Here is a 24475-nt window from a genome sequence, read left to right as displayed (position 1 = left end):
TGGGGAGGCCATTGCCTCACCGATCCCATTCTTTCAAAGCTCATTTCCACGGGGTGGCCTTAATTCACAATCTTGGTGTTTGGAATGCCGTTTCTGTTCTCTCTGATTATTCATAACCTTTACAGCTGAGCTTTAATCCCAACTACCCCGCAAAACCTTCTGTGATTGATTAATCCAATCAACAAATATTTATTGAACGTGGACTATATGCCAAGCGCTATGCTATGAACAAGTCCCCATGGCCTCGTTGAGCTGAATTGACATTTTAGTAAGGAGACAGATGGTAAACATATAAAAAACAGATAAATGCACCAGATTTCAGCAGGTGAGAAGCACTATGAAGGCAATAAAACAGGGCGATGTTGACGTGATGGATGGCCTCGTCCTGGTCTCTTTGATCTCTACCTCACTCTGAACTTAATGACTGCATTATATAATTTGGTGTCCTACCTGGGTAAAGCATTATCTCCTAATAACCCTGTTCCCCGTTCATACACCTTCACTGCCTTCCCACTGCTTACGGAATAAACCCCAGATTCTTTAGAACCTTCTCCAAGGATAGTGATAGTCACGTGCTCATCTGCCTGTCATCGTCTCCCAGCAGCATGCCCCACGCAGCTGCTAAGCCATTCTGTACCCTCTGGGCTTCCCTACGTTATGTGCTCTTCTCTCCAGCCAAAAGGCTCTTCTGCAGCCAATGGCTACCTGTAGATACCCAGACCCGTCTCACATTGGGGAACTTTCTTCGAGCCTTCACCGATTCCCTATTCTTTCCACTCACTCAGGAAACGTTTATGGAATGCCTGTTAGTACTAAGCACTGTGTTAGGGTACGACAGAGAAGAAACCAAAACAAAAATCCCTGTCTTCATGCAGCTTGTATTCTAGCTCCATGTCTGGGGGCTGGAGATAGGCAGGCGATTGAGTCCCTATTTGGAAGGTGGAATCACTGCCTCCCTTCTCAGGTTATGCAGAACACTTGTGTTAGACTGAAAAGATCCCGGTTGCTGAGTGTTAGATAGTTTCGGATGGTGTTAGCCAAGATGTCAGACTGCAAATCAGGAGAGGTAAATTCTAGAACCCTCATTGTCACTAACTAGTTGTCTGAACCCAGGGCAAGTCATTCATTTGCCAACGTGACTGTCAGTCACCCTGTCTGCAAAATATGAGTGCAAAGGGTAAATCAAGTGGTCCGTAAGATCCTTTCAGCTCTTTGGTCTCTTCCAGAGTAGATGAATCCAACAGTTTAAAAAGTTAATATACTACCGTATAAAATACGCATACAGACAAGTAACTTCTTTACCAAATCCAAGTTTGTCCTTTGGCAGAGGGAGTAGCGAGGCTGAAAAGTTGCATTTTGAAGAGGTTGGGCCCTGTAGCCAAACCAAGCTGGGTTTGACTTCTTGCTTTTCTTATATTCTAGCTGCGAGTCCTTGGGCAAGCATAATCCCTTGTTTCTTCATTTGTAAAACAGGCGAATTGATAGAAGCTGTTTCATAGAGTTGCTCTGAGGATGAAGTGGGATTATGTGTGGGAATGGCTTGGCCTAACGTCTCGTATACGGCCAGTACTCAGGAAACAGTAGCAACGGTTCTCCCTTATAGAACAATGTAGGCCAAGTCATCCGTCTATGAAGAATCCTTAATCATCATTCAGCACTTTCTCCACCGCCATCTCATTAATCTTTTGTTAGTTTTGTAGAGCAGGGATCTTTATTATTGTTTGACAGACGAGGCCACTTGAGGGAGTGACAAGAAGCCAGAGCTAGTTGGTACTGTGAATAGCCAAGGTCGGCAAATGCTGACATGTATCACTTTCTGTGGCGCAGGGTTGATTCTAAGTGCTTTACATGTAGAGATTCTTTCAAGGCTCACAGGAGCCCCTAAAGGAAGCCATTATTATTATTCTACCCATTTTACAGATCAGGAACCTCAGATGTAGAAAGATTAAAAACTTGGCCCAAGGTCACAGATGAGTAAATACTAGAATCCCAACCGCTCTGGCTTCTGGTCTCTGCTCTTCACCATTACCCTGCACTACCTCACTTCTCCAGAATTCAAATCCCCTGACTCCAGCCCAGAGAACTGCTTTCTCAATGGAAACCATTTTGGCTAGTTTGTCTTTCCGAGAGGGGAGGCCAGAACCACGCTTTGTAAAGTAGAACACAGAGTCAATGCCTTAAAGAATTCCTGACTTTCAGAATCTCTCCTGTTCTGTTGCTGAGACCTCTGATTGTTTGCTGGGCTGGCGTTGGGATTCCACGCGCAGGCTCTGTCACGTTGTGAGTACCTGAAACTACCACCTTTCATTTTATAGCACTGTTCAAAAATGATTGCAAAATCTCGTTCCTTGCTGGCTCATCTGTATACACACCCGTCATTTAAAAAGACAAGTGATCTATACAAAGGCCTGCTACTTCTGTCTGTGGAGGGCATATGCTTTTGTTCTGAGAAGTGGAGGAACCGGGGCTTAGAGACCTTTGGTTAAAAACTGTTGAGGTTTAACTGTGCTCTTCCAGAGAACGTGCAATCAACTGATTTCTCAGGCACATGCTTGTGTTCAAGGAAATAGGAGAAAGGGAAGGTCCTGCTGCTCCTTACACTCTGAACACAGGTCAGTGGGCCAAATGCATGAGATGCCAAATGCTAGCCCGGTGAGTGACAGCACACAGAGCTGAACCCCGGAACCTGGCTCTGCAGGCTGTGTTCCTAATGCGATAGCACTTCACAAAGACTACAACGCGATTTGCTTTTTCACAATAAAGGGAAATGCCAGAAGTAAGTTTTTGGTCGAATGGTCTGAGAACCATGGGAAGCCCTATGTCGAGGCTCCTTCCACTGTTTGTGCTATTTCCTAACATTTCAGAATTAAATTTGATGAATTACAGCATGTGAGGAAGAAGGCATCTGTCCTCATCTAGTCAAGAATTCTCTTCGTAACACCCAAGGCAGAAGGTCATCGGCTCCCTCTGGCAGCACGTGCCACACCCACCCTGAGCCTTTGCAGTGCTCACTACCTGGCCCAAGATAGCATTGAGGCGCTCCGATTCGCAGTCCACCACCACCAGCCTCTCCTTTTTCTTCTCCAGGTCCTGAAAGAGCATCCGATATCCCTCCTCCGTGGTTGTCAAAATGTTGACTGCTGTCACCTGCCAGTTCTTCTCAGCAGCTGTGTCCAGGACTTTCTGTAGGACTGACAAACCTGGAGGTCGGGTGAGTAGGACAGAGAAAGTAGCCATCAGAACACACAGGGATTGGTAACTGCTTTTTAAATGTGCCAATCTGCTATCTAAGTAGCACCTAATAACCGTCAATCAAATTCATGAATGTGCAGTCTATCTCAGGATCATATTTTGCCTCTCACACAGTAGGTATTCCGTCAGTGTGAACTGAATTTAACTGTTGTCTTCCAATTTGTAGCTGAGGGATAGAGGAGCCCATTACACCACCTTGGAGACTTAGATGGTGTATTAGTTTCCCTCTGCTGCTGTCAATGACCACAAAGTCAGTGGCTTAAAACAACGCACATTTATCATCTGATACTGCCAGAGGTCAAATGTTTGAAATGAATCTCCCTGTGCTAAAACCAAGGTGTCAGCAAAGATGTGTCGCTTTCTGGAGGTTCTAGGGGAGAACATTTTCTTGTCTTTTCAGCATGTGAAAGATGCCGACTTTCCCTGGTTTATGTCCTCTGCCATCTTCAAAACCTGCAGTGACTGGTCAGGTCTTCACGTTACACTCTGACACTGACTCTCCTGCCTCCAACTTCAACGTTTAAGGACACTTGTGATCACACTGGGTCCAGATGAATAACCCAGGATTATCTATTTTACGACTAGTTGATTAACAAACTTAATTCCATCTGTACCCTTAATCCCTCTTACCATTTAATATAACATATTCACAGATTCCAGGAATTAGGACATGGTATCTTTGGGAGATGTGGAGCCTACCTCAGATAGTTATTTCACTCTTGCATTATTAATCAGTCTTTTGGACATATGTTGTTTCTGTTTCCCAGTAATGCTGCTAATGCCTCCAACAATAACCAACAAGAATCATCTATAGATTGATTTTTGTTATGGCTTCCTATCTTTGTTTCTTTTTCACTACAAGTTGTTTCAGTATAATGCTAAAAGTTTACTATGTTGTCTGGCACTATTCTGCTAGCTTTCCTGTCTCCAATTCACTTCATCCTGTGAGGTAGGTACCATTATTGTCCCTGTTTCACTTATGTGGAAATTGAGGCTCAGAGAGGTTTAGTCATTGGCTCAAGGTCACACAGCTGGCAAATGGCAGAGCTCATTCTGAGGTCGGCAAAGCCTTTTTAAGAGTGTGGGTGCTTCTGCCGACCCCAGAGATGATCCTCTGTAACTGAAGTTACATTTTTCTGGCTTAGTCACTTCCAGGATTCAAGTTCCATTATGTCACTGGAATAGCCCTTGTGGAGGTGATGCTCACAATGGCTGCTGTCTGAGAAGGAAGATCATCAAACTAAGGAGAGGAAAGAGAAAAGTCTAAGAAAAGAGAGTGCTCTGGTTTCTCTTGTCGGCTCCTTCTCATCTGAATAGTGCCTGCCTAACTCTTCCTGCAAAACCATTTCACAAGCTACACTCTTACTCAAATGTCTTCTAAGCCTGCCTACAGTCACTCTCCTATAAAACTTCCTGTTTGCTCAGGAAAATCCTCCTCTGCCTTGGTTTCCAGACCTTGCATGTTCCATTTGTTTACTTATACCAGTCCAACTCAGTTCTTATAGGACTATTTTGTATACAGTGCAACACGACCACCACAGGAATTAAAAAAAGAGCAGAGTTCCCATTTAAGCACCAGGGAATAGAGAAAGTGATGTTTGAGCAGGCTGGGAAAAAGAAGGATTTGCGTATGTAGATTTGAAAAGGGAAATGCCTTCCAGAAAATGGGAACAGCAATAGTAAAGATGCAGAGAAGTAAAAAGTATAGGACACATTTGGAGAATGTGACATAAAATTCAAAAGTTAGGTGGAAACAGAATTAGAAAGGCCTGGGAGAGTAGATAACAATGGTGGTGGTGATGATACGGATAGCAACTAGCATAGAGGGCTGTGAGCATTCATTATGTTCCAGGCTCTGACAAGCACTTTCTCATCGTTATCTCATTCAATCCCCACAACTACTTTGTGAGGCAGAGATCTTCATTACAGAGAAGAGGAAATGAAGGCATAGAGAATTTTATCCCCACTCCATAAATGGTCAAACTGAGGCAGAGAGAGTTTGCCCAAAGTCAAACAGCTGGAAAGGAGAGAACATGGAATTCAGTCCAGTCTGTCTGAGTCCAGAGTTTATGCTCCTAACAAACATGTTGTGAGCCATAAGTCATTCACCTGAGGTTCTTGGGCTTTGAGTTTGGACTCAGGAGCCATGGAAGCTTGGTGAGCTGTAGAGTGACATGGTACATTAAGATTACTCTCTCAAAGCTTGTGTTTCCACTCTATGAGTTAGAAATTAGCCACTGAAAAATCAGTCCATAGAAATAAAGCATTTCTGGATTATTCCCCCATGCTTTTCAAGCGAGAGGGGAGGCATCATTTTCCTTCTTGCTGGTAGTTTTCTCTCCATCTTTCAACAGTCTCCCTTCCCTAGTCCTTAGCTTACCCCGGTCAGCGTCATAAATGTAGACAAATTTCTGCCACTTGTAATGGTCGATGATACTGATAAGGGCATCCTGCAGCTCGGGGCGCAGCTGAAGGACAAACTGGTTGGATGTGTCAACGGGAAAGCTCGGCGTAATGAAGCAGACATGGAGGGCCCCGCAGAAGGAGGTCAGCATGTTGACGGTTCTCCGTTCATAAAACCCAAAGATGGCATAGACTCCCTTGGAGAACTGGGAACAGACTGGAAGAGGAGAAGAGAAGGATTAATGGATAGAAGACGCTGCAAACAAGCTTTCACATGGCTCCAAAACTAATCTATTCATCCATCACTAGTTAATCCATCCATCCATCATCTAGCCGTCCACCCATCCAACCAATCCATCCATCCATCCATCCATCCATCCATCCATCCATCCATCCATCCATCCATCCATCCATCCTTTCAACCCACCAGACTACCCAACTGTCTACCCATTCTACCCATTTATGCATCCCACTCCCCCATTCATCTGTCCAACCCACCCACCTATCTATCTAAGCCAATGTTTATTAGGTGACAATTCCATGCCAGATGTTGTCATGATTATTAATTATACAAAGGATTTTCATATGTTCTCTCACTTTCTCTCAACAACAACCTTGTTGATTTAGGAAATTGATGACTGGGTCATCTTTTAAAGGGGAAAAACTAAAGCCCAGAAACTTAACAAATATGTCCAAGGTAGCATAGCTAGGACGTATCTGAATTGAGCAGATATCTTGACCGCAATCCAATGATCTTTCTAGACACTGCCCATCACTTTAAGGCAAAGATGCTACAGGAAGAAAGATGTCTGCCAGCTTGTTGCTGATTCATGTTTGAGAAAACAAGTATTGATTTTTCCCAGCCTACCCTTAGGTTTTGGTGTACATTTCTCTGCTCAGTGTTCATTTTCTGTTTGTACTTCCTGCTAGATTTTCCAGGCCCCCTAGTGTATCAGCCATAGTAATAGCTTAGCTGTGTGAATATTCTGTAAGATCCCTGTGCAGTTCCTAATCCTCGTTTGTGGTTGGTTATACTGCTAGTTAGAATATAATGGTAAAAAGACCAAGGTTATGGGGCCAAACTCCACATCAGTCGGCTACTAAACTTTATTATTATTATTATTGCAATAGAAGTCAAATTTATTAAAATAAGCAGAATATTTATGATTAATAAGCTTACTAGAAAAAAGTACTCCAAGGGTGAAGCAAACAACATACATTGAGAGCCATGAAGAATAAGTAAACATTGAAGCAGGATTGACCAATACACGCATGCGGGTATCAATCCTGAGATGGAGAAACTCAGCCTTGGGTTATTGATAAAGTTCAAGAGCTGATTTTAAGATGTCTATGTTAAGTTAGGCCCTTCTCAGGGAGCTAATATTCCAAACTCATTTTTGAACCAAATATATAAGGTTGTTCTGATGTTTTATTTCTTCTTTTTAAAAAAATTAAATTCACTGGGGTAACATTGGTTAATAATATTATATACTTTTCAGGTGTACAACATTATACTCTGACATCTGTGTATTCTATTGTGTGCTCCCCACCCAAAGTCTAGGTTTTTTCCGTTACCATATATTTGACCCCTCTTATGCTCTTCAGCCACCCCCACCCTCTTTCCCCCGTGGTCACCACCGTTCTGTTGTTAAACTTCATTTTACTGTGGTACAGGATGAGGGTTCACAGTCTGCCCCAGTCAGGTGGCCAAAGCCAATACCATCCCCAATGCCTGAAAATTATCCTCCCAATATGGATGGTGAAGCAGGTGAGTCCTTGTCATCACACGAACAGTATTTCACAGTAATTTTTAATCTTTTCTCATATATTAGATTACTTAATCCTCATCACAAACTTATTACTTAGGTCTCATCAGTTTTGTTTTGTTTTTAAGATGAAAGATGAATGCTCTTAGACCACCTGCTGTCTTTACCACATTACCTGCTTCCATGACCCCCCCTTGCCTTGTGTATGGGGGAGGGGGTCTCAAATTGTGCTACACAAGCATTGTCCAAATGTGTCCCATGAAACATTAGTCCCACAAGATGCTCTTTAGAAAAGAACAAACTTCTCTGGTCAAATACATTTGGAAAATGACGCACGCCCTATCCTCACCTCGGAGGTTCATACTGCACACTAACTACATTAAAAGACCGTGAGAATCCCGTTCAACTTGAACTCAGATTTTGTCAAATATATTTGTCCTCAGGACCCTTTGTTGGGGAATACTTTTAACCTTTGGGTCATGCTGCAGTGAAGAATGCAGTTGGTCACTGGTACCCAGTTGTCTATCAAGAGTCTCAGTTCTCAGTCAGTCCCTAGAGATAATGGGCTTGGAAATAGTTGCCTCTCAAAGTGTAAAGATTGCAACTGAACCACACAAGTTATCTGTCCAGCTTCCACTGAAACCAGCACCCCATGTACAGGAGAGCTGGCAGGTAACCGTTAACATCTGCTTGTGTAGTTTTGATTACTGGGCATTCACTACCTATCAAGGTGCCAAGTCCACGGACAGACCCCTGTTTGAGACCAGAACCTCGTGGAATGCTTGCTCTTAAGCCACTCCACATCCTCCTGATATCTGACGGTGGTCCTCGTGGACTCTGGTTTTATGGCATTTCCTTTTCAGCGGTGACATCCATTCTCCACCCAGAAGCCAGAGGCATCTTTTCAATTAAACAAAATAAACAAAACAATGTTTCCCTTCATTACACAAAATCTCTCACAAGTGTTGAGGGTTCCCATTGTACAGAGTCAAAAATTCCCTGAACACCTCATCATGACTCAGAGCCTGAATGACGTGCCCCTCTGCCCTCTCCTACCTTACACCACACCTGTCGCCTTCTCTGGCCACACTGGCCTCAGGGCCGCGAGCTCATTCAGCCCTGGAGTCTCTGCAGTAGCTGTTTCCTTCCTCTGCCTGTAATGCTCTTCCCTCTTTGCAAAGGTCACTCCTTTTCAGTAGTTGTATCTCAGCTCAAATCTCACCTCCTAGAAAGACCTTCCTTCATCACTTCTCCTAAATGAGGACTCTCCCCTCCCCTCACCACCCACCTCCCATAGGTCTCTATCCCACCACTCTGTCTTATTTCTCTATTGTAATTATTATTTGGAATCATTTTCTTGTTTATACCTGTGGCTGCTTGAGTCACTGTTAATTGTTATGAAAACAGTGGGGGCTCATTTGTGCCCTAAAGCCAGGATAGCGCCTGGGGCGTGGTAGATGCTTAATAAATATTTGTTGAATGAATGATGAATGCTTGACAAGAGGGTCACATAACTCACAGTAGGGAATGAGGAGCAGCTGGGCCCAAAGAGAGATGACTGTTGGGTCACCCTGGACCTTCTACTCCTCTAAAGTCACTATGTTTTCTCTTTCACCCTAATAAGGACACTCCATCTGCTCACAGCAGACAATAAGCACTGCCATTAAACGTCTGCTGTAATTGCCAGAATCAGGATTTCCATAAATATGAATTTCTCTACCAGGAAGCATATGATGTATATTATCCCCCCCATGTTAAATATAGATTTGTCAAAAAGCACAATCCATCTTGCTGGGTGAAGTGTATGTAAGGAGCCCATAAACCCTGTTAAAATATTATAATATGTTCTCTTCGGTCTTTTTAGGATCTCTTCTCTCCTTGCTGCAATGAAATATTATCCTTTGGGATATAATTCTTATGTTCCAGATCTATTCCCTCATGTCATCTACTTGGTTTCACACCTTTAGCTGGGCCTCTGGGACTCTCATGGCTGGTGTTTCTTGCTAAAAGTTTATAAGTAGGGGAGGAAAAGTTGAGATGAGAAATAAGAGCAAGTAGATGTGATCAAATCCTTAGACGCACCAGAGGCCAGGACTTTCTCCTCTCGAATGATCTCCCTACTGTTCCCTTTTGCAAATCTCTCTTCCTTAAACCAAGTACCGTATCCTCCTTCTAAGGTTACATGGGTACATTGACTCATGATTCCCTAAAAGAGCATGGCTTGGTGGCAGCCTGGCCTGCATTTACTGACAGAGAGAGAGAGAGAGAGAGAGAGAGAGAGAGAGAGAGAGAGAGAGAGAGAGAGATTGAGAGACAGAGAAACAGAGAGATACAGAGACTCTGTAGGTCGAAGTCCTGTGGGAGAATAAAGTCATTGGTTAAAAGTTGAGATGCATAATTAGTAATTGTAGGGTAGTTCTTTGAATCTGTCACAATAAATATTCAAAGAGATAACATTGTCTTGTAGGAAAAGTACTAGATTAGATGTCAGAAGACCTATTGGTTTCTCTTTTTGGTTTCATCACAACCTAATACTTATGTGACCTTGAGTAAACCCCACACTCTTTCTGGGGCTCAGGTTTCTCATCTGTAAAATGATACTTTAGACTCCACAATATTTAACGTGTCTTCAGGTTTTAACATTCTAGATTCTAGTCTAATTAACTGAAAAATGTTTACTGATTGACAACACTTTAGTTATTTGCTGGACAATCTTTGAGCAACCTCCAGTGTACAGTTTCAAACCCAGAAAAACGAAGTCTCTGAGTTCTTGAATCTGATTGTAACAAAATCCTAGCACTCAATCGAGGTGCATTCAGAGTCTTGAGTTTTATTTAAGATACAATTTGTAACCTGCTGTGTGAGTTAGTTACCTAGTAGGGGAGAGGCAGCAAATCAGAAAGGGGTCTCGGGATGGTCAGGTACAGCGAGCAGAAGGGAAAAAACGGGGATGTTCAAAAGCAGCATCAGAACTCGGCTGTGCCCTCGTGTCACCACAGACGCTCACGCGACATTGAGTCAGAGCAGGCTGGACAACGTGTGGCACCCTCCTTTTAAGATGGCTGTGTGGCCTGTAATGCCTCTGAGCGTTGTAACTGAGAGCTGACGTTTGAGCACTTACAAAGTGCCAGACACTGGGCCAAGCACGTTTCCTCGTTTCCTCGCACTAACTCCTTCCATTCTATGAGGTAGGTTACACATTGGAAAAGTGAGGCCCAGGACCAGTGCAAGGCGAAGAAGCTAACATCCGAACTCCAACCGTCTGACCACAGACCCAAGCTCTGGAACTCTGTGATATGCCACCCCCTCCCTCCCCTCACAATGTTCGAAGGAAACAGTCCTGGCACACAGGTCAGCTTCTAGAAAATGGTCTCATGTAGCACACTGCCTTCCTCTACTACCAGATGAAGAGGCATTACTGCATTAGGGGCTATGGATGTTAAAACAAAACAAAACTGAGTGGTGTGTTCCATGCATCCCCTCTGACCCTGGGAACCATGAAGAGCATATGTACCACCTCTGTTCTTCTGTTGGTCTATCCATCTGTCCAGCTACCTTTCAGCATCCTTAGGCAGTGTAGATGCAATGGCAAACTAGGCAAGCCCTGACCTCCAGGACTGTCACCTTGACCGTGGGAGAGACTGACAACTCACCAGGTAATTACACTTCAGGCTAAGTGCTGTGGCAGGGACGTGTTCAGGGCTCAGGCACGGACACCTAATCCTAGCATCCAGGGAACCACAAAGAGGGTTTCCAAGGGGATGTGCCAGCTTTGGTTCTCAAAGATAAGCAGGAATCAGCTGGGAGAGGGGGTATGGTGCTGCTGCATGTGCATAAGGAATAGTCCAGGGAGAAGGAACAGTGACAGCAAAGACTGGTCAAGAGAAAAAAGACACAGCGCCTTCAGGGAATTCTGCCAGAGTGTCATCTTCCGAGGGCCCTGCCGCCAAGAGATTCTGTAGCAGAATGTGTCCAAAAATCAGAGCGAGTCAAAAACGAGGTCAGGAATTCCCTCTTGGGGAAGCAGGAGGACAGGGATGGGTGAGGGCAGGAAAACCCACGCACTGCACGGTGCAGGCCATCCAACCCCATCCTCGGTTCAGCGCAAACCTCTTTGATAATCACTCCTGGTTAAGGCACCATCCACTTAGTATCAATAAACCTCCCAGCCCTGGGCACTCACCCTGACATCTCTCTCCCCGGGAGGGAACTCCTGGTATTAGCAACTCCTTTTTTATTGTCACTTCCTTGAAGGCTTCTCACACAGGCATTGCTCCTTGGCTCCTGGCTTCAGTCCCTGGAAATGTGGGGGCCTCCTTGTAAATAGTGGATAGTGAGGTGACCACATAGCTTCATTTTCTAGGAGGGAGTTAGAAAGTATGTGTGGAGGATGGGAGGACTTTTAGACTCTCACTTGCCTCCCCGAATAACTCTATCCTTATTGGTGGGAAGGATATTCTTCATCTGACTCTAACCTGTGACATCAGATATGCTTCATTTCTGTCACTCAGAGGACAGTAAGAGTGGCCCTCCATCCCCTGACACTTTCCTGCATCCAAGGTCTAATATAGACACGCAGTGTATGACCATAATAGATATAATTTGTCCCCACCGCCTCTAAACAGCGTCACATTATTTAGGATTTTGACACATGTCCAGGGCTTCCTTGCCATTTACTAAATAAAACCTTATCATTACTTTGTTAAATTCAACAAATATTTATTGAGCACCAGAAAATAATATTGCCAGAAAATTGGGACACAGGGATGACAGAAGACAGACATGTTTTCTGCCTTCACCGAGCTTACACAGGAGTTCAGTAAATTTTACATCAAGGGAAATAAAGGCTATTTTGAGAGAGTCATAAGGGGGTTCACTATAGAATAAATGATCCTAACTACAATCCTAGGCCGTTTGTACCGAGCACTTAATATAGAACGGGCATGGTGCTACGCACCTTGCGTCAATATCCAGGTAGAGGGACCAGTTTACCCAAAGGCAGTGAGGTGAGAGAGAAGGTGCGACCCTGGAGAGACTTGCGAAAAGCCCGAATGGCTGGGGTAGGTGATGTGGCAGAGTTGGCGGTGGGTGCGGGCCAGCCTGTGAAGGGCCTTGCCAGCACTGGAGAAGTTAGGCCCCTGCGCTTTGAACGTAGAGGGATGGCTGCTGAACAGATCAAACCAATAGATGTCTACTACATTTCTATTTGCTGGTATTTTATAGTATAAGTCAAAGTCCAAGACCATGTTAGAGGCTCCGTGAATGTCACATCCGTCTAAACACTGTGAGGTTAAGTCAGGAGCTATATCTAATTCAGTCATTGTTGCCTGTCTGCCATGGGTTAGACCCTGTGAAACAGAGTGGTGAATGAGACAGGTGACACCTCTGCCTTCCTAAAGCTCCTATGATTCTTTACAATCCCCAGAGGGCATCGCTCAATGATGACACAATGTCAGTGGTAGGAGAGTGAATGAATGAATGTACCCCAATACTAATCAATTGGTGTTATTCTTGACAATGGACCGCATCTTCCTTCCAAGGCTTTTCTTGAATTGGAGGGACTCATTATTTTTCATTTAGACAATCAAGTGACTTTTTGTGTGTTTACATCTTTTCCCCTGCCATGGAGGTGTAAGCTTCCTTGACGGTAGAGAACCTCTAGCGTTGTTCTTGGTATGTACAATGTGCAGCGCCCTCTACAGAGCTGGGTAGGAAATAAGCGCAAATGCTTGGTGATGTCCCTTGTTTCATAGTCTTCTGAATTAGGTTGACCATCTAGCAACCATGAGCTTAGGGGAATATACAGTATGTCCTGCCCCCTGTTGTGCTTCTGCCCATTGAACTCTGTCACTCCCTGTTATCTTAGACCAACAGAGAATGAGGGCTGTGCTCTTCGGCTGGCATCCAAAACCCAGTCAACCTTAAAGTATTCCACCTACAACACTCAGTCTCCCTAGCCAGTGGTCCCTATGCAAAAAGGTTTAAATCTCATTACATAACTCAACCCTTAGGATGTTGAATGGATTAAAACAAGGACATTATCACCCTGCCTAGCAAACTGCTTATCACTATGGACCCATGCAGTATTCCTGGAAGATCTTTCAGAGATATTTCCTATAAATATATATATGTGACCTGTCACTTAACCCAAGGACAATCATAGGATCATAGATTGTTACAAAGATACCTGATCTTGAGGTCCAACTGGCTTAGAAAAAAGACTCCTAATAGGCAGCTGTGTGACCAGCTCCACTGTAAAGTCTGTTTACTTTACATGTGCTCGGAATAGCGGAACCTGGTGTCCAGGTTATCACCAGCCATGGGTGGGACTTCCTCCCTCATATCACGTCGACATACTGGAGCCTTCCCACTGCCTATCTATTCTGGGTGGCTGGCACTACTGGGGGAAATACTATCATTCTCATTATTTATTATTGTTATAGTTATGTCAGCTACGGAGTGCTTGTTATGTGCCAAGTCCTGTTCTAGGCACTTCACATGCGTTTTACCATTTACTTCTGACAGCAACCAAATAATTTTTTCCCTGTTTCATGCAAGAGGAAGCTGAAGTTCAGGGAGATGAATTAATCTTCCATAAGTCATTCATGTGGTAAGTGACAGAGCTGGGATATAAATCCAGGTCTGTCTCACTCCATAGCCTGTGCCTTGAACGATTCTACTCTGTCCCCTGAAAGTCTGTCAACACAAACCGTAGCTTTCACTCCCTGGATAATAATGCCAGCCAACACTGAGCACTTACTGTGCCAGGTCCTATGCTAAGTGCTTTACATGAATTACTCATTTACTGCTAATTTAATAGTAGGGATTAGGTATATAGTTATTATCCCCATTTTATATAGAGAAAACTGATGTTAATTGACTTGACCAAGGTCACATAACCAATAAGTAGAAGATTCAGAATCCAAATACAGGCATTCCAACTTCAGAGCCATTGCCACGTGTCTGAAGGTGTCTTCATGCCAGGTGTCTGCCAACGTTTTCTGCAAAGGGCCAAGTAGTAGATATTTTGGGCTTTGTGGGCCATATGGTTTCTGTTGCAACTAGTCAATGTTGCTTTTCTAGCACAAAAGCAGCCAAAGACAATATATAAACAAATGAATGTGAAACGATTTATGGTATAAAACCTTATTTATAGATTTGACCTGTGGGCTGCAGTTTGCAACCCCTCCTCTATGCTATACTGCTATTAAGTAGCAAGTAGGATGAAATGCTGACATTTGGGGAGCGGGAATAACTCACAGTGCATTAGATGGTTTTTAAATCTCTCACATCCGTTTTCTCCTGTGAATACCCACTAAGGTAGGAGCCCATGGACAAATGAAGAACCAAGGCTCATGCAGCTAGGGAAGCTGGAGATAGGTGGGAGCTCCTATCTTCCTGTTCTACATCCTGAGGTGCTTCTGCAGTGACTCTAGTTATTCACACTGTGGGGAGGGCAGAGGAAAGGAACCATAAGAGAGCCAACGTCAGCTGATGATGTCCCAGTTTGAAGGCCACCATTTGCTGGCTTCCATGCAAAAGCCAGTATGACCTTGAAGTTCACAAAAGACTCCAACTGAAGTGTTGACACAAGGACGGCAATATGGCATGTCGATGGGGCTGTTCTGAGCCCCAGCCTCCTCTCCCATACGCTGGCCCAGCTTCAGTCTAGAGGAAACTGGAATACTGCCTCACTGCTAAGGCTACTCCAATGAGATGGCAAGGGAGACTCCAGCCCTGAGAGGGCAGGTGCTTTCAGAGTTTTACTTAAAAAGTGGGTATGTACCAGGGGCTTCACAACATAGAGACTGGACCCTTCACAGCCACGGCTCCACTACTTGTGGAGGCTTCGTCAGGAGTGCGGGGTTAAGGGCTCAGTCTGGGGCTGCGGGGAGGGGCTCTGTTTAGACAAGGTTAGGACTGAGATTTGTGGCTGAGGTCAGGGTTCATTCTTAGGTTGGGTTCCAGAGCTGAGGTGAAGGCTGCAGGCCAGGGTAGGGGTAAGTGCTCACTCAGCCTCCTTTGGAGATAGGAGCTCAGGTAGGGACTACATCTACCTAGCTCTGCCTTCTGTGCAGCCTTTGGGAACTAGCACACTGACCAGCCAGAGCAGAATTACTGAAAGCAAGGACACTGGCCCCAAAGAAGGGAGTTGTGGGAGAGATCGGCCTCACAGTGTCCTCTGCCTCTGGCCCAACCTTCACCCCACACGCCCCCTCCACCCATCATTAAGCAACTTCTGCTAGTTCGTGAATGAACCATCACTGCAAGGAACACCAAGTAAATCATTCATGAAATGGAGCAAGACTCTCCCTTTGGCTGTCTTAATTTTGTCCCCTAGGTGAATGGGAGAAAAGAAAAATTGTTTCTTATTTGCTATTCTTTTCCTCCGAAAATCATGCATATAAATGGGTTTTTCTAAGTCAAGTGGGGCAAGCCTAGAGTGCAATGTACACCCATCAACTTGATTGGCACCTGTCAATCATGGAAGACAAAGTTTTAACGAGATCCGCAGATGACAGCCTGAGGGTGCCCTAAATCAGTGAAATTCATATTCCAGTTTAGGGTGTGTCCGCTGAGGAGGTGGGAGGACAAAAATGAAGAATGAAATAAGGGTATGGAAATCAAGAATTTCCAGATCTCCAAACCACATGACATCACCAGAAACCAAATCCTACCTCCTCTGATGTCTGCATTCACTCCCGACCCCTGCCCTCAGCTGATTTCCTGAGCTGAGCAGTAACCAATGCAGAGGTGAATACAGAAAAAAAGCGGAATCCCCTTTTTTTCCTGCTCTTCTAACCCAGGGTCTCAGTAGAGCATGCTGAGAATACCACCTGTAGAACCAGTGTGCAACCAACAGTCTTGCTATGAGCGTGTATTTGTGTTGCCTCCCCAACAGGGCTATGAAGAGCTGTCAAGAGGCCACCAATAAAGGCACTTTGAAATACGTAGAAGGCTGCAAGCTCCACCCCTGCCTGGGCTTCACATGGGTCTTTCTCTTTACCTTTCAGGAGAGTCCAAAGGTTCTTGCCTTGGGGCTTTTGCTCATGCTGCTCTCCCCTAGAAAGCTCTTCCAATCTTCTTCAGATAGCTGAGCAGGGCTCAGCTTTTGTGTCCTCTCTTCAGAGAAGCGCTCTCTGAAGGGTACATTCTGCGCTTTCATTCTCCATTACAGTACCTTGTTTATTTCCATCAGAGCTTATCTCTGTCGTTAATTATCCTGTTTAATTTTTCGTTTATTTGTGTAAATTCGTTTACCCCAATAAGGCAGGGCTCATGACTCATATACTGGTACAGTCTCTGCATCTAGCACAGTGCCTGAAGGGAATGAATGACCAAAAGAGTTGCTGGTTCTCTATCTGACTTTAGGCAAGTTATTTCCCCTCTTTGGAATTCATGTCCTCATTTATAAAAGAAGTGAGATTCAATTAGCTCTAAAGCTCTTCTGCCTCTAAAAGCAACATTTTCTTATCATTTTACAGGTGGGAAAGTTAAGAAATGAAAGCCTGCTGTGCAGCCTAGGGACTGGCATTCTGGTCTCCTAGGCAGTTTCCACCAACTGAGACTCTAACAGCAGCCCAGCTGCTTTGTCCATAGAGATGCCCCCCACCATTCCCTGGTTTTTAGTTCCCTTTGTCCCAGAATTTGATTCACTTTTCAAGGCTTCTCAAAACATGGGATGAAATAGCTCCTGCTAGGAAATGTTATAGGCTCCTTGAATTCTAGGAGAAATTCTGAGAACAAAAGCATTTCTCACTGTCCTGGAGTGTTCTCATGTCCCTGCTAACATGAAGAGTTCCAGGAGTGTGTGTGTGTGTGTGTGTGTGTGTGTGTGTGTGTGTGTGTGTGGCGAGGAAAGGCTGAGATTCAAACTCATTCTTGGGAAACAGCGAGTGAGGAAGAAGGGAGTACAAAGCACAGGCACAAACAGACTGTGAATCTGGGGAGGGCATTTGAGGAAAGCGTGAACATGAAGATAATGGACCAGTTTTCCTGTTTGGGCATAATGCACCCACAGAGCTCTGTGTGGGAGAGCTTCACTGGCTCCGATTCACCTCTCCAGCTTCATTTCCTCACAGTCCATCAAACACTAGAAGCCCAGCCACACTGCTGTAGGTAGCAAACCATTTCCTTCCCGGTCGCCATGTTTCTGCATGCATTCCTCCAAAATGAATGTCCACACCTGGAGAACTTCTATGCACCCTTCAAGACCCCAGTCAGCTGTTGCCTTGAGTGAGCAGCTTTCCAACCCTTCCAGAAAAAAGTAATTGCTTCCTCCTCTGAATTTCTAATGTACTTTTTCTCCTATACTTATCTTGATATTCTATAATTTAATATTTTTATTTCAGTCTTCTTCATCAGACCATGAGCTTCTTTAGGGCACGGCTGGGTCTAATATGTTTTTAAAAGTCTCAGAGCCTAGCCCTGGTCTTGATATAGTAGATGATCAATAACTCTTGAATAAGTTTTGGCTTGCACATCTGTGAAGGGAGGTCAGTCATCCCTGCCTTCCCTGCTGTGGATTACCAAAGTCCTGACTTCACTGTGATGTGCAGTATACGTGCAAGCCATCATTTGACTCAAATTGCACAACCCAAGTATGAAGTGGAATGGACAGGATGTTATTCCCTTAATCCAGAGGAGCTTCCAAGAGTTAAGAGGCTTGCTCTGGGTAGCACAGCCAATAAATATCGAACTAGAGAAAGGAAACTAAGTTGCTTGACTTGATCAGATTTTTTTCCCCATGAGATCACAAATGCCTTCTAAAACTTAGCTGTTAAATTTGGTCATGCTGATTGATTGACTAAGAAAACATGAATATAAGTCCTTCTAAAGATGTCACAAATGTATATACTACTCCCACTTTCTGTGCCCATGACCACCCTGGCTGAGTCCTCCATCATTGCTTATAATACATACTTACTGCACTTTGTCACCATCCTCTATCCCGGCCTCCACCTCATCCAATTTCCCTTTTCCCACACTCATCCTTTCTTCACATAGCAGCCAGAATGCTCTTTTGAAAGTGGAAATTGGATCCTATCATAACACCATTCTGAGCCCCTCAGATACTCTCATGCTTTGAGCAAAGTCTAAAATCCTTGGCATGACCCCTAAGGGTCTGCATGGTCTGAGCCCAGCTGACCTAACAACTTCATTCATCATTTCTCTTTCCATTGTTCACTGCCTCAGTGTCTCCAACATACCAGGACCTCCCCTCATGCTGTCCCTCCACGTGGGACTCCTTTCCCACTTTTGCTTGGTGGCTTCTTCCCAACCTTCAACGACCACCCTAAATAGGTCATCCACTGTTGTCTGTCCAGGCATTCAGTTTGTTTCCTTCACAGCACTTTACCCAAGTTATAATTATAGTAGAAGCGCTTTTATCTGATGTAGCAGGGACTGCAATTAGATTATTTGAAAAAGATGGTTAAAACGGAGAAGCACAAAAAATGACTCATAGCAGGTATTTTCTTTTAGCTGAAAACACGTAAGTGCACATGTATTTATCAATTTTTTTTGATGTACTGGGAACTTAAAGACACTTAGAAAATAAATGTAAGTGCAAAATTTTTTTATGTGCTTTTCCCCCAATCTTGAAGAGGTGTGTCTCGCCTACACCTAATATTACAATGTTTTTAGTGATTCATCTTTAAGCCTTTCAAAAGTATTTAACTTAGTTTCCAAAGAAATAAAACAACTCTTTTGCACTCATATTCCACCAGTTTACATAATTTTAGTTGCATTGCCCAAGTATAATAAAAACACAGAAGAATAAATAGGTTTTGAAACAAAGAGAATTGATTCCTAGCACATCGCCAACAAACCTGGGCTGATCAGAGAAGAGGCTACTGACCAGGAGCTTTCCGCTCTCCAGGGGCATGAGTTGGGGTGTTTACAGAGAGAAGGAAGAATGCAGGTCAGAGCCTGTGTTGGAAGAATCCAAAGAGATGGTTGAATGCAAATTGGTGATGAGCGTCTTCACTGCATCTGACTGTGGGCTTATTGATTCTCTGTTTCTCGTTTAGGTTGTAAGTTTGTGAGGGCAGAGCCTGTTTCTCTTTTTCTCAGCATGTCCACCCAGCGTATAGTACAGTTCTTGGCACTGAGAGGTACAATCAGAGCCAAGTAAATGAATAAATAGTGAGTGGACTATTGCCCTCCTTAAGCGAAGGCTTTTGGCTCTTCATCTGTAAGAGGATAAGCATGGATTATGCAAGCATGGTCATTTCCAGATACAAATTCAGTTACTACTAACTGTGTATTTCTGTATTTCAAGGTCTGATTTCTTCCATAGGTTCTACACATACTTAGAACATGACATTATTGCCCTCCCTCATGCCCACATACAGAACCACCATAACTATGGCCAGGACACTACATAACCTCCTTCCTGGGGCCATTTGTTGGTTTAGGATGACCCTTCCCCCAGTGCCTCCCCCAAGACAGATACAGAGGTGACAAGGCCAGTTATGGGTCGTGGTGCTAGAGCTGTGAAATCTCTGAGGGATTGTTTCTTTCGGGTGCTGTGCAGGCCTGGGGCTGGTCTGAGCATGAGTAAAAGGAACCTCTACTCCGACGGTCTGAGGTGGAAACATGCCTTATTCAAGACACTGGGCAAAACTCTCCCTTCCCCCCACTGCTGGGGGTTGGTCTTTTCTGGTCCCCATCGTGCTGAGCTCCAGAGAGCCAGGATTAGGTGAGAGCCTCGGGGAAAGAAGTTTTCCTGGGTCCTCCATCTCACAGAAACCCACAGCCACATAGTCATAAACATCAGGCTGTTGTTTTTTTCTCCCTTCAGTTTACTTATTTGCATATCTCCTCATAAGGAAAGAGAGTGTCTGGTTGAGGATTTGGGGATCCTTGTTGCCGGCATAACAATGGCAACAAATGATGATGATGATGATGATGATGATGATGATGATGATGGTGGTGATGGTGGTGAGGATGGTGAAGATGATGATGGTGGTGAGGATGGTGAGGATGGTGATGATGATGATGGTGGTGATGGTGGTGAGGATGGTGATGATGGTGATTGTGATGATGGTGATGAAGGTGAGGATGGTGAGGATGGTGATGGTGGTGATGGTGGTGAGGATAGTGATGGTGGTGATGGTGATGATGGTGATGATGGTGATGATGGTGAGGATGGTGATGGTGGTGATGGTGGTGAGGATGATGATGATGGAGGTGATGGTGGTGATGGTGGTGAGGATGGTGATGGTTTCTGATATTATTAATAGCTTCTTGCATATACTGAGCCCTTTGATGCTAGGAACTAGGTGACACATTTTACATTCATCAACTCCTTTAATCTCTGTAACAGCCTTAGAGGGTGCACAGTATTATTGCTGTTGTTATTTTATGAAAGAAGGACTGAGGCACAGGTAGGTGGAAATCACTGAACAAATAATGGTGGAGCAAGAATTCAAACCTATATCTGTCTGATTCCACAGTGTGAGGCTAAATTGCCTTACACTGTATCTAACACCATGACGTTCACTGAATAATTAAAACACTGATTCAACATATCGGATGGAGTAAAGGGGAACCAAGGCCCCTGACTTGAAGAGGGACATTCTAATGAGATGAGAGAGACTCAGGAACCATTAATAAAAACGTTACAGGAGAAAATGACATAAATCCTACAGTAGAAATACAGCATGCACTGTACATTCCAAGGAAAGGGCAAATCCCAATTCCTTTTCAAGAGGGAAAACAAGGCAGACTTCTAAGATAAGGGTGTTAAAGGACAAACATAATTTCAAAAGTGCAAGGCAGAAATGCCTTATGCAGTGCATGCAAGCGTGCGTGGACACCCCGCTATTCAGTCCTCCCAGACATCACCTCCATCCAGACCCTAGTGTTCTTTCCCATGGAGCACAGGTACACCTTCAGAATTCTTCTCAACCTAGTCACACCACCAAAAGCTAGAGCCGGCGTGGGAGATGAAAAGTATTTATATGCTTGGTCTCAGGGGAGCAGGAGAAGAAAATCTTGTGGTCCTTGCCCTTGGGGTCCAGTGCACAGGCCCACCCCATCCTTCTGCTAAAACTTGACAGGTCCCTTCTTGTCTCTGGGCCTCGTAGTCTTCATGGGGAAAACAAAAGACTTGGCTGCAGTCCTCTGCAGTTCCCACATTCTCAGATGATTCCTGGCAGCAGAATGAATAGGAGACAGAGCAAAGCCGAGCTGTGGACCAGACAGGATTCTACCTGAGAAACTGACTAATGGCTCTTGTGTATTCACCACTGGAGCTGAAAATACCTCTGAGGAGCGCACCCTCCCATGTAAACCCTTACTGCATGGAAAAGAAAGTAGAAAACAAAACAGTGATTTGGTGATTTGGTCTAGTGTATGAATGAGAAAACCAAAATAATGCAAAAGAAAAAAAGCAAAGCTATGAGGCAAGAATAGGCAAAGATGTCGGCTCTACACAGATCTGGGGAGAGGGAAATGCAAATGGAGTAGAGGCAAATGCAAATGAATACGTAGGTGAACTTTGTTAATTTGTTACGTAGTCAGCTATCCAACAGTGGCTGGTTAATGGCAGATGTTACCCTGGGGAGCTCAATCATGTTCACGGCAGTGGTAACAATACAGATAGTGAAAGCTGTCACTCATTGAGCATTTATGAAACAGCTGCATTGCTAAACATATGCATTCATTTCTTTATTCCCCACAGCAATCCCATGAAGAAGGTACTGCGAGGCTCTCCATTTATAGACGCAGAGTCCAAGGTTCAAGGTCACACTGACATGACAGAGCTAGGAGTCAAAACCAGGTCAGTCTAAACTTCAACTTCGTGATGTTGTTGTCATCCGGCCTATAGAAAAGCAAACATAGGCAAATTGACTTCCTCTGTACACTGACTCTCCTGTGAGGAGGAGAATTTCATCACCGCCCTTCTCCACTCATTCCAATCCTTTCAGATCCCACTCAAACACCACTGCTTCTGTGAGAGCCTTTGAGAGAATCAATCCAACCCTCTACCGGCTCCCAAAGCTCTTAGCTTTTACTTCCATTAACGCACTTAGCACTCTCTGCCTTGTTTTGGAGTTAATTGTGTCTGATCCTCGCTCCACGGTATACCTGCAGCAAGTTGTTTAGACTTTCATTATGGCACTTGGTGTCTTGCATTCACGCCGGTCAGGCCTGGCGTTATCTCCCATCTTATACACCAGTCCTTCCCTTAAGGACAGGAGATGCATCTTAGGAATCTTTCTGTGTACCTGGCACTTAATAGTGTTTTGGGAAGGCTGTCTAAGGAAGGCTGGTACATGCAGTGGCTGTCTCTGATCTGTTTGTCTATCAGCTGTGACGCTCCCCTGGTCGACTTTTCCTTGAGCCCTTTCATGGTGAAGGTCATTGAGCAATGCCAGGCAGGGGTCAGGGACTCCTGTGTGGACTATCTCTCAGATAACTGAGGAGGTGGGGCAATATCCCTTTTCTCACGCCACCCTTGTCCCTGTGGCCCTCTCTCCTCTAATGGAGGCCTGTCTACTTTCATCAGAGTTCACTTTAGGCAAAGGATGGTTTGTCCTGTTCTGTTACTCTGGAGTTAGTGACTTCTTTCTTCCTGGGGAAGAAAGGCTCTGATCCCTATGGGAAAAAAAATGTATGTAGAGATCATTTTTCAAGGCAGAGAAGCTTCAAGGACCACCTGCCATAGTAGTTTCATGTATCTATGTTCACCCCTGACTGGACATCTGGAGTACAAGGTTTGCTGGTGGACAGACTGGGTTCAATTCCCCATTCTGTTCCTGGGGCAAGTTAATTAGTAACTCTGAAAACTGTTTCCTCAGCTGTATTGCAGAAACAATAGTACCCACTCAAGGGGGCTGTCTGGGTGAATCAAATGCATTTAAAATGTGTTCTTATAAGGCACAGTTCCTGGCTATTGTGTCTGTTGCAGCAGTTGCTATTGTTGTGTTGTTGTTTTTGTGTTTTATACACGTATCATTGGGCCACTAAGAAAGATAAGAGCAACATGCAGCTGAAAACTTTACCTGTGCAGTGAGTAGGAAATGCAAAATCGCATGTAGCTTCTAGCTGGGAGCCTAAGAATAGCTGTAGTTAAGTTTCTGCTTAAAAATAACTTGCATGTTTTTAGGCTTCCAGAATTGAAGGTGCTTTAGAGAGTATCTTTATCAATTGTGCCATTTTACAGAAAACTGAAGCTCAGAGGTGAAATGACATCTCCAGGGTCAAGTAGCCAAAAATCAGACAAGCAGGGATCCAAGTCAGGTCTTCTGACCCCAGGCCAGTGTATCTCCCACTGAGCATCCCTTGAGCTACTGCCTTGTTTTGGCTTTGACCATTGTGTACTCCTTCAGCTTTCCTACTGGTCCCTGTGGTAACCTGGGTATCCCCTGAAGATGCTGCTTTGCCTGGTATTGCAATGACCATTTGACACACCTGGCTGCACAGACACCACTGCGATGAGTCTGTTTCTCTATGCAGACAAGTTCTACTCCACTCTAACTGTCCCTTAGCCTCACTCCTCCATCAGCTAATTCTGCTGAAACGAATGTGCCAGTGTCTATATTAGTACTGAGGGTTCAGGGTCTAGTCCTTTCCTCCAAATGCTGTCATTTGAACTCAAATGCTAATGAGACTTGTACTGGCATTCTGGGGTGAGCTTCAACAGTACAAAACACAAGGGAAATAGGCTGGCTTTATTTTTCTCCAGACGGAGAGGGCAGAGTCAAGGCCTAGCATATCTGGGAGAGATGAGACGAAGCGAGACCTTGGGTGGAAACTGTTGCAAAGAGACCCTAACCCAACCCATCAGGCACCACTGACTCGTGGAGCACAAGAGACCGTCATTCTGCCCTAAATATGTGCCTAACTGTGCCTTGTACTTCGCCACCTCCCGACTTTTGTTCATGCTGCTCCTGCTTTCCTCTATTATTTAGAATTATGTAGGGCTTGGTATCATTTAAAAAATACTTTTATACCTGCCATGTGGCTGAATCATGAAAACAAGCCAATGAGAAAAGTACTTATCACTGCTGTTTCACAGATAAGAAAGTGGAAGGTCATAGACA

General features: G+C 44.4%; 1 protein-coding gene across 2 annotated transcripts in view; it reads right to left on the bottom strand.

The window, feature by feature from the left end:
- The window catches only part of GRIA1 (glutamate ionotropic receptor AMPA type subunit 1), a 283850-nt gene that overhangs the window by 131975 nt on the left and 127400 nt on the right, over positions 1-24475 (bottom strand). For both annotated transcript variants that reach the window (XM_081034833.1, XM_081034834.1), the window contains exons 3-4: positions 5633-5872; positions 3016-3200 (exon numbers count right to left, since the gene is read on the bottom strand). In XM_081034833.1, coding sequence (XP_080890959.1) covers positions 3016-3200; positions 5633-5872 — 425 coding nt within the window. The remainder of the gene's footprint in view (positions 1-3015; positions 3201-5632; positions 5873-24475) is intronic.

This window comes from Rhinolophus hipposideros (assembly GCF_964194185.1).
Source record: "Rhinolophus hipposideros genome assembly, chromosome: 23".
Classification (NCBI taxonomy): Eukaryota; Metazoa; Chordata; class Mammalia; order Chiroptera; family Rhinolophidae; genus Rhinolophus; species Rhinolophus hipposideros.
Note: the sequence above shows the minus strand (reverse complement) of the source record. Positions and strands in the feature narration are given on the sequence as shown.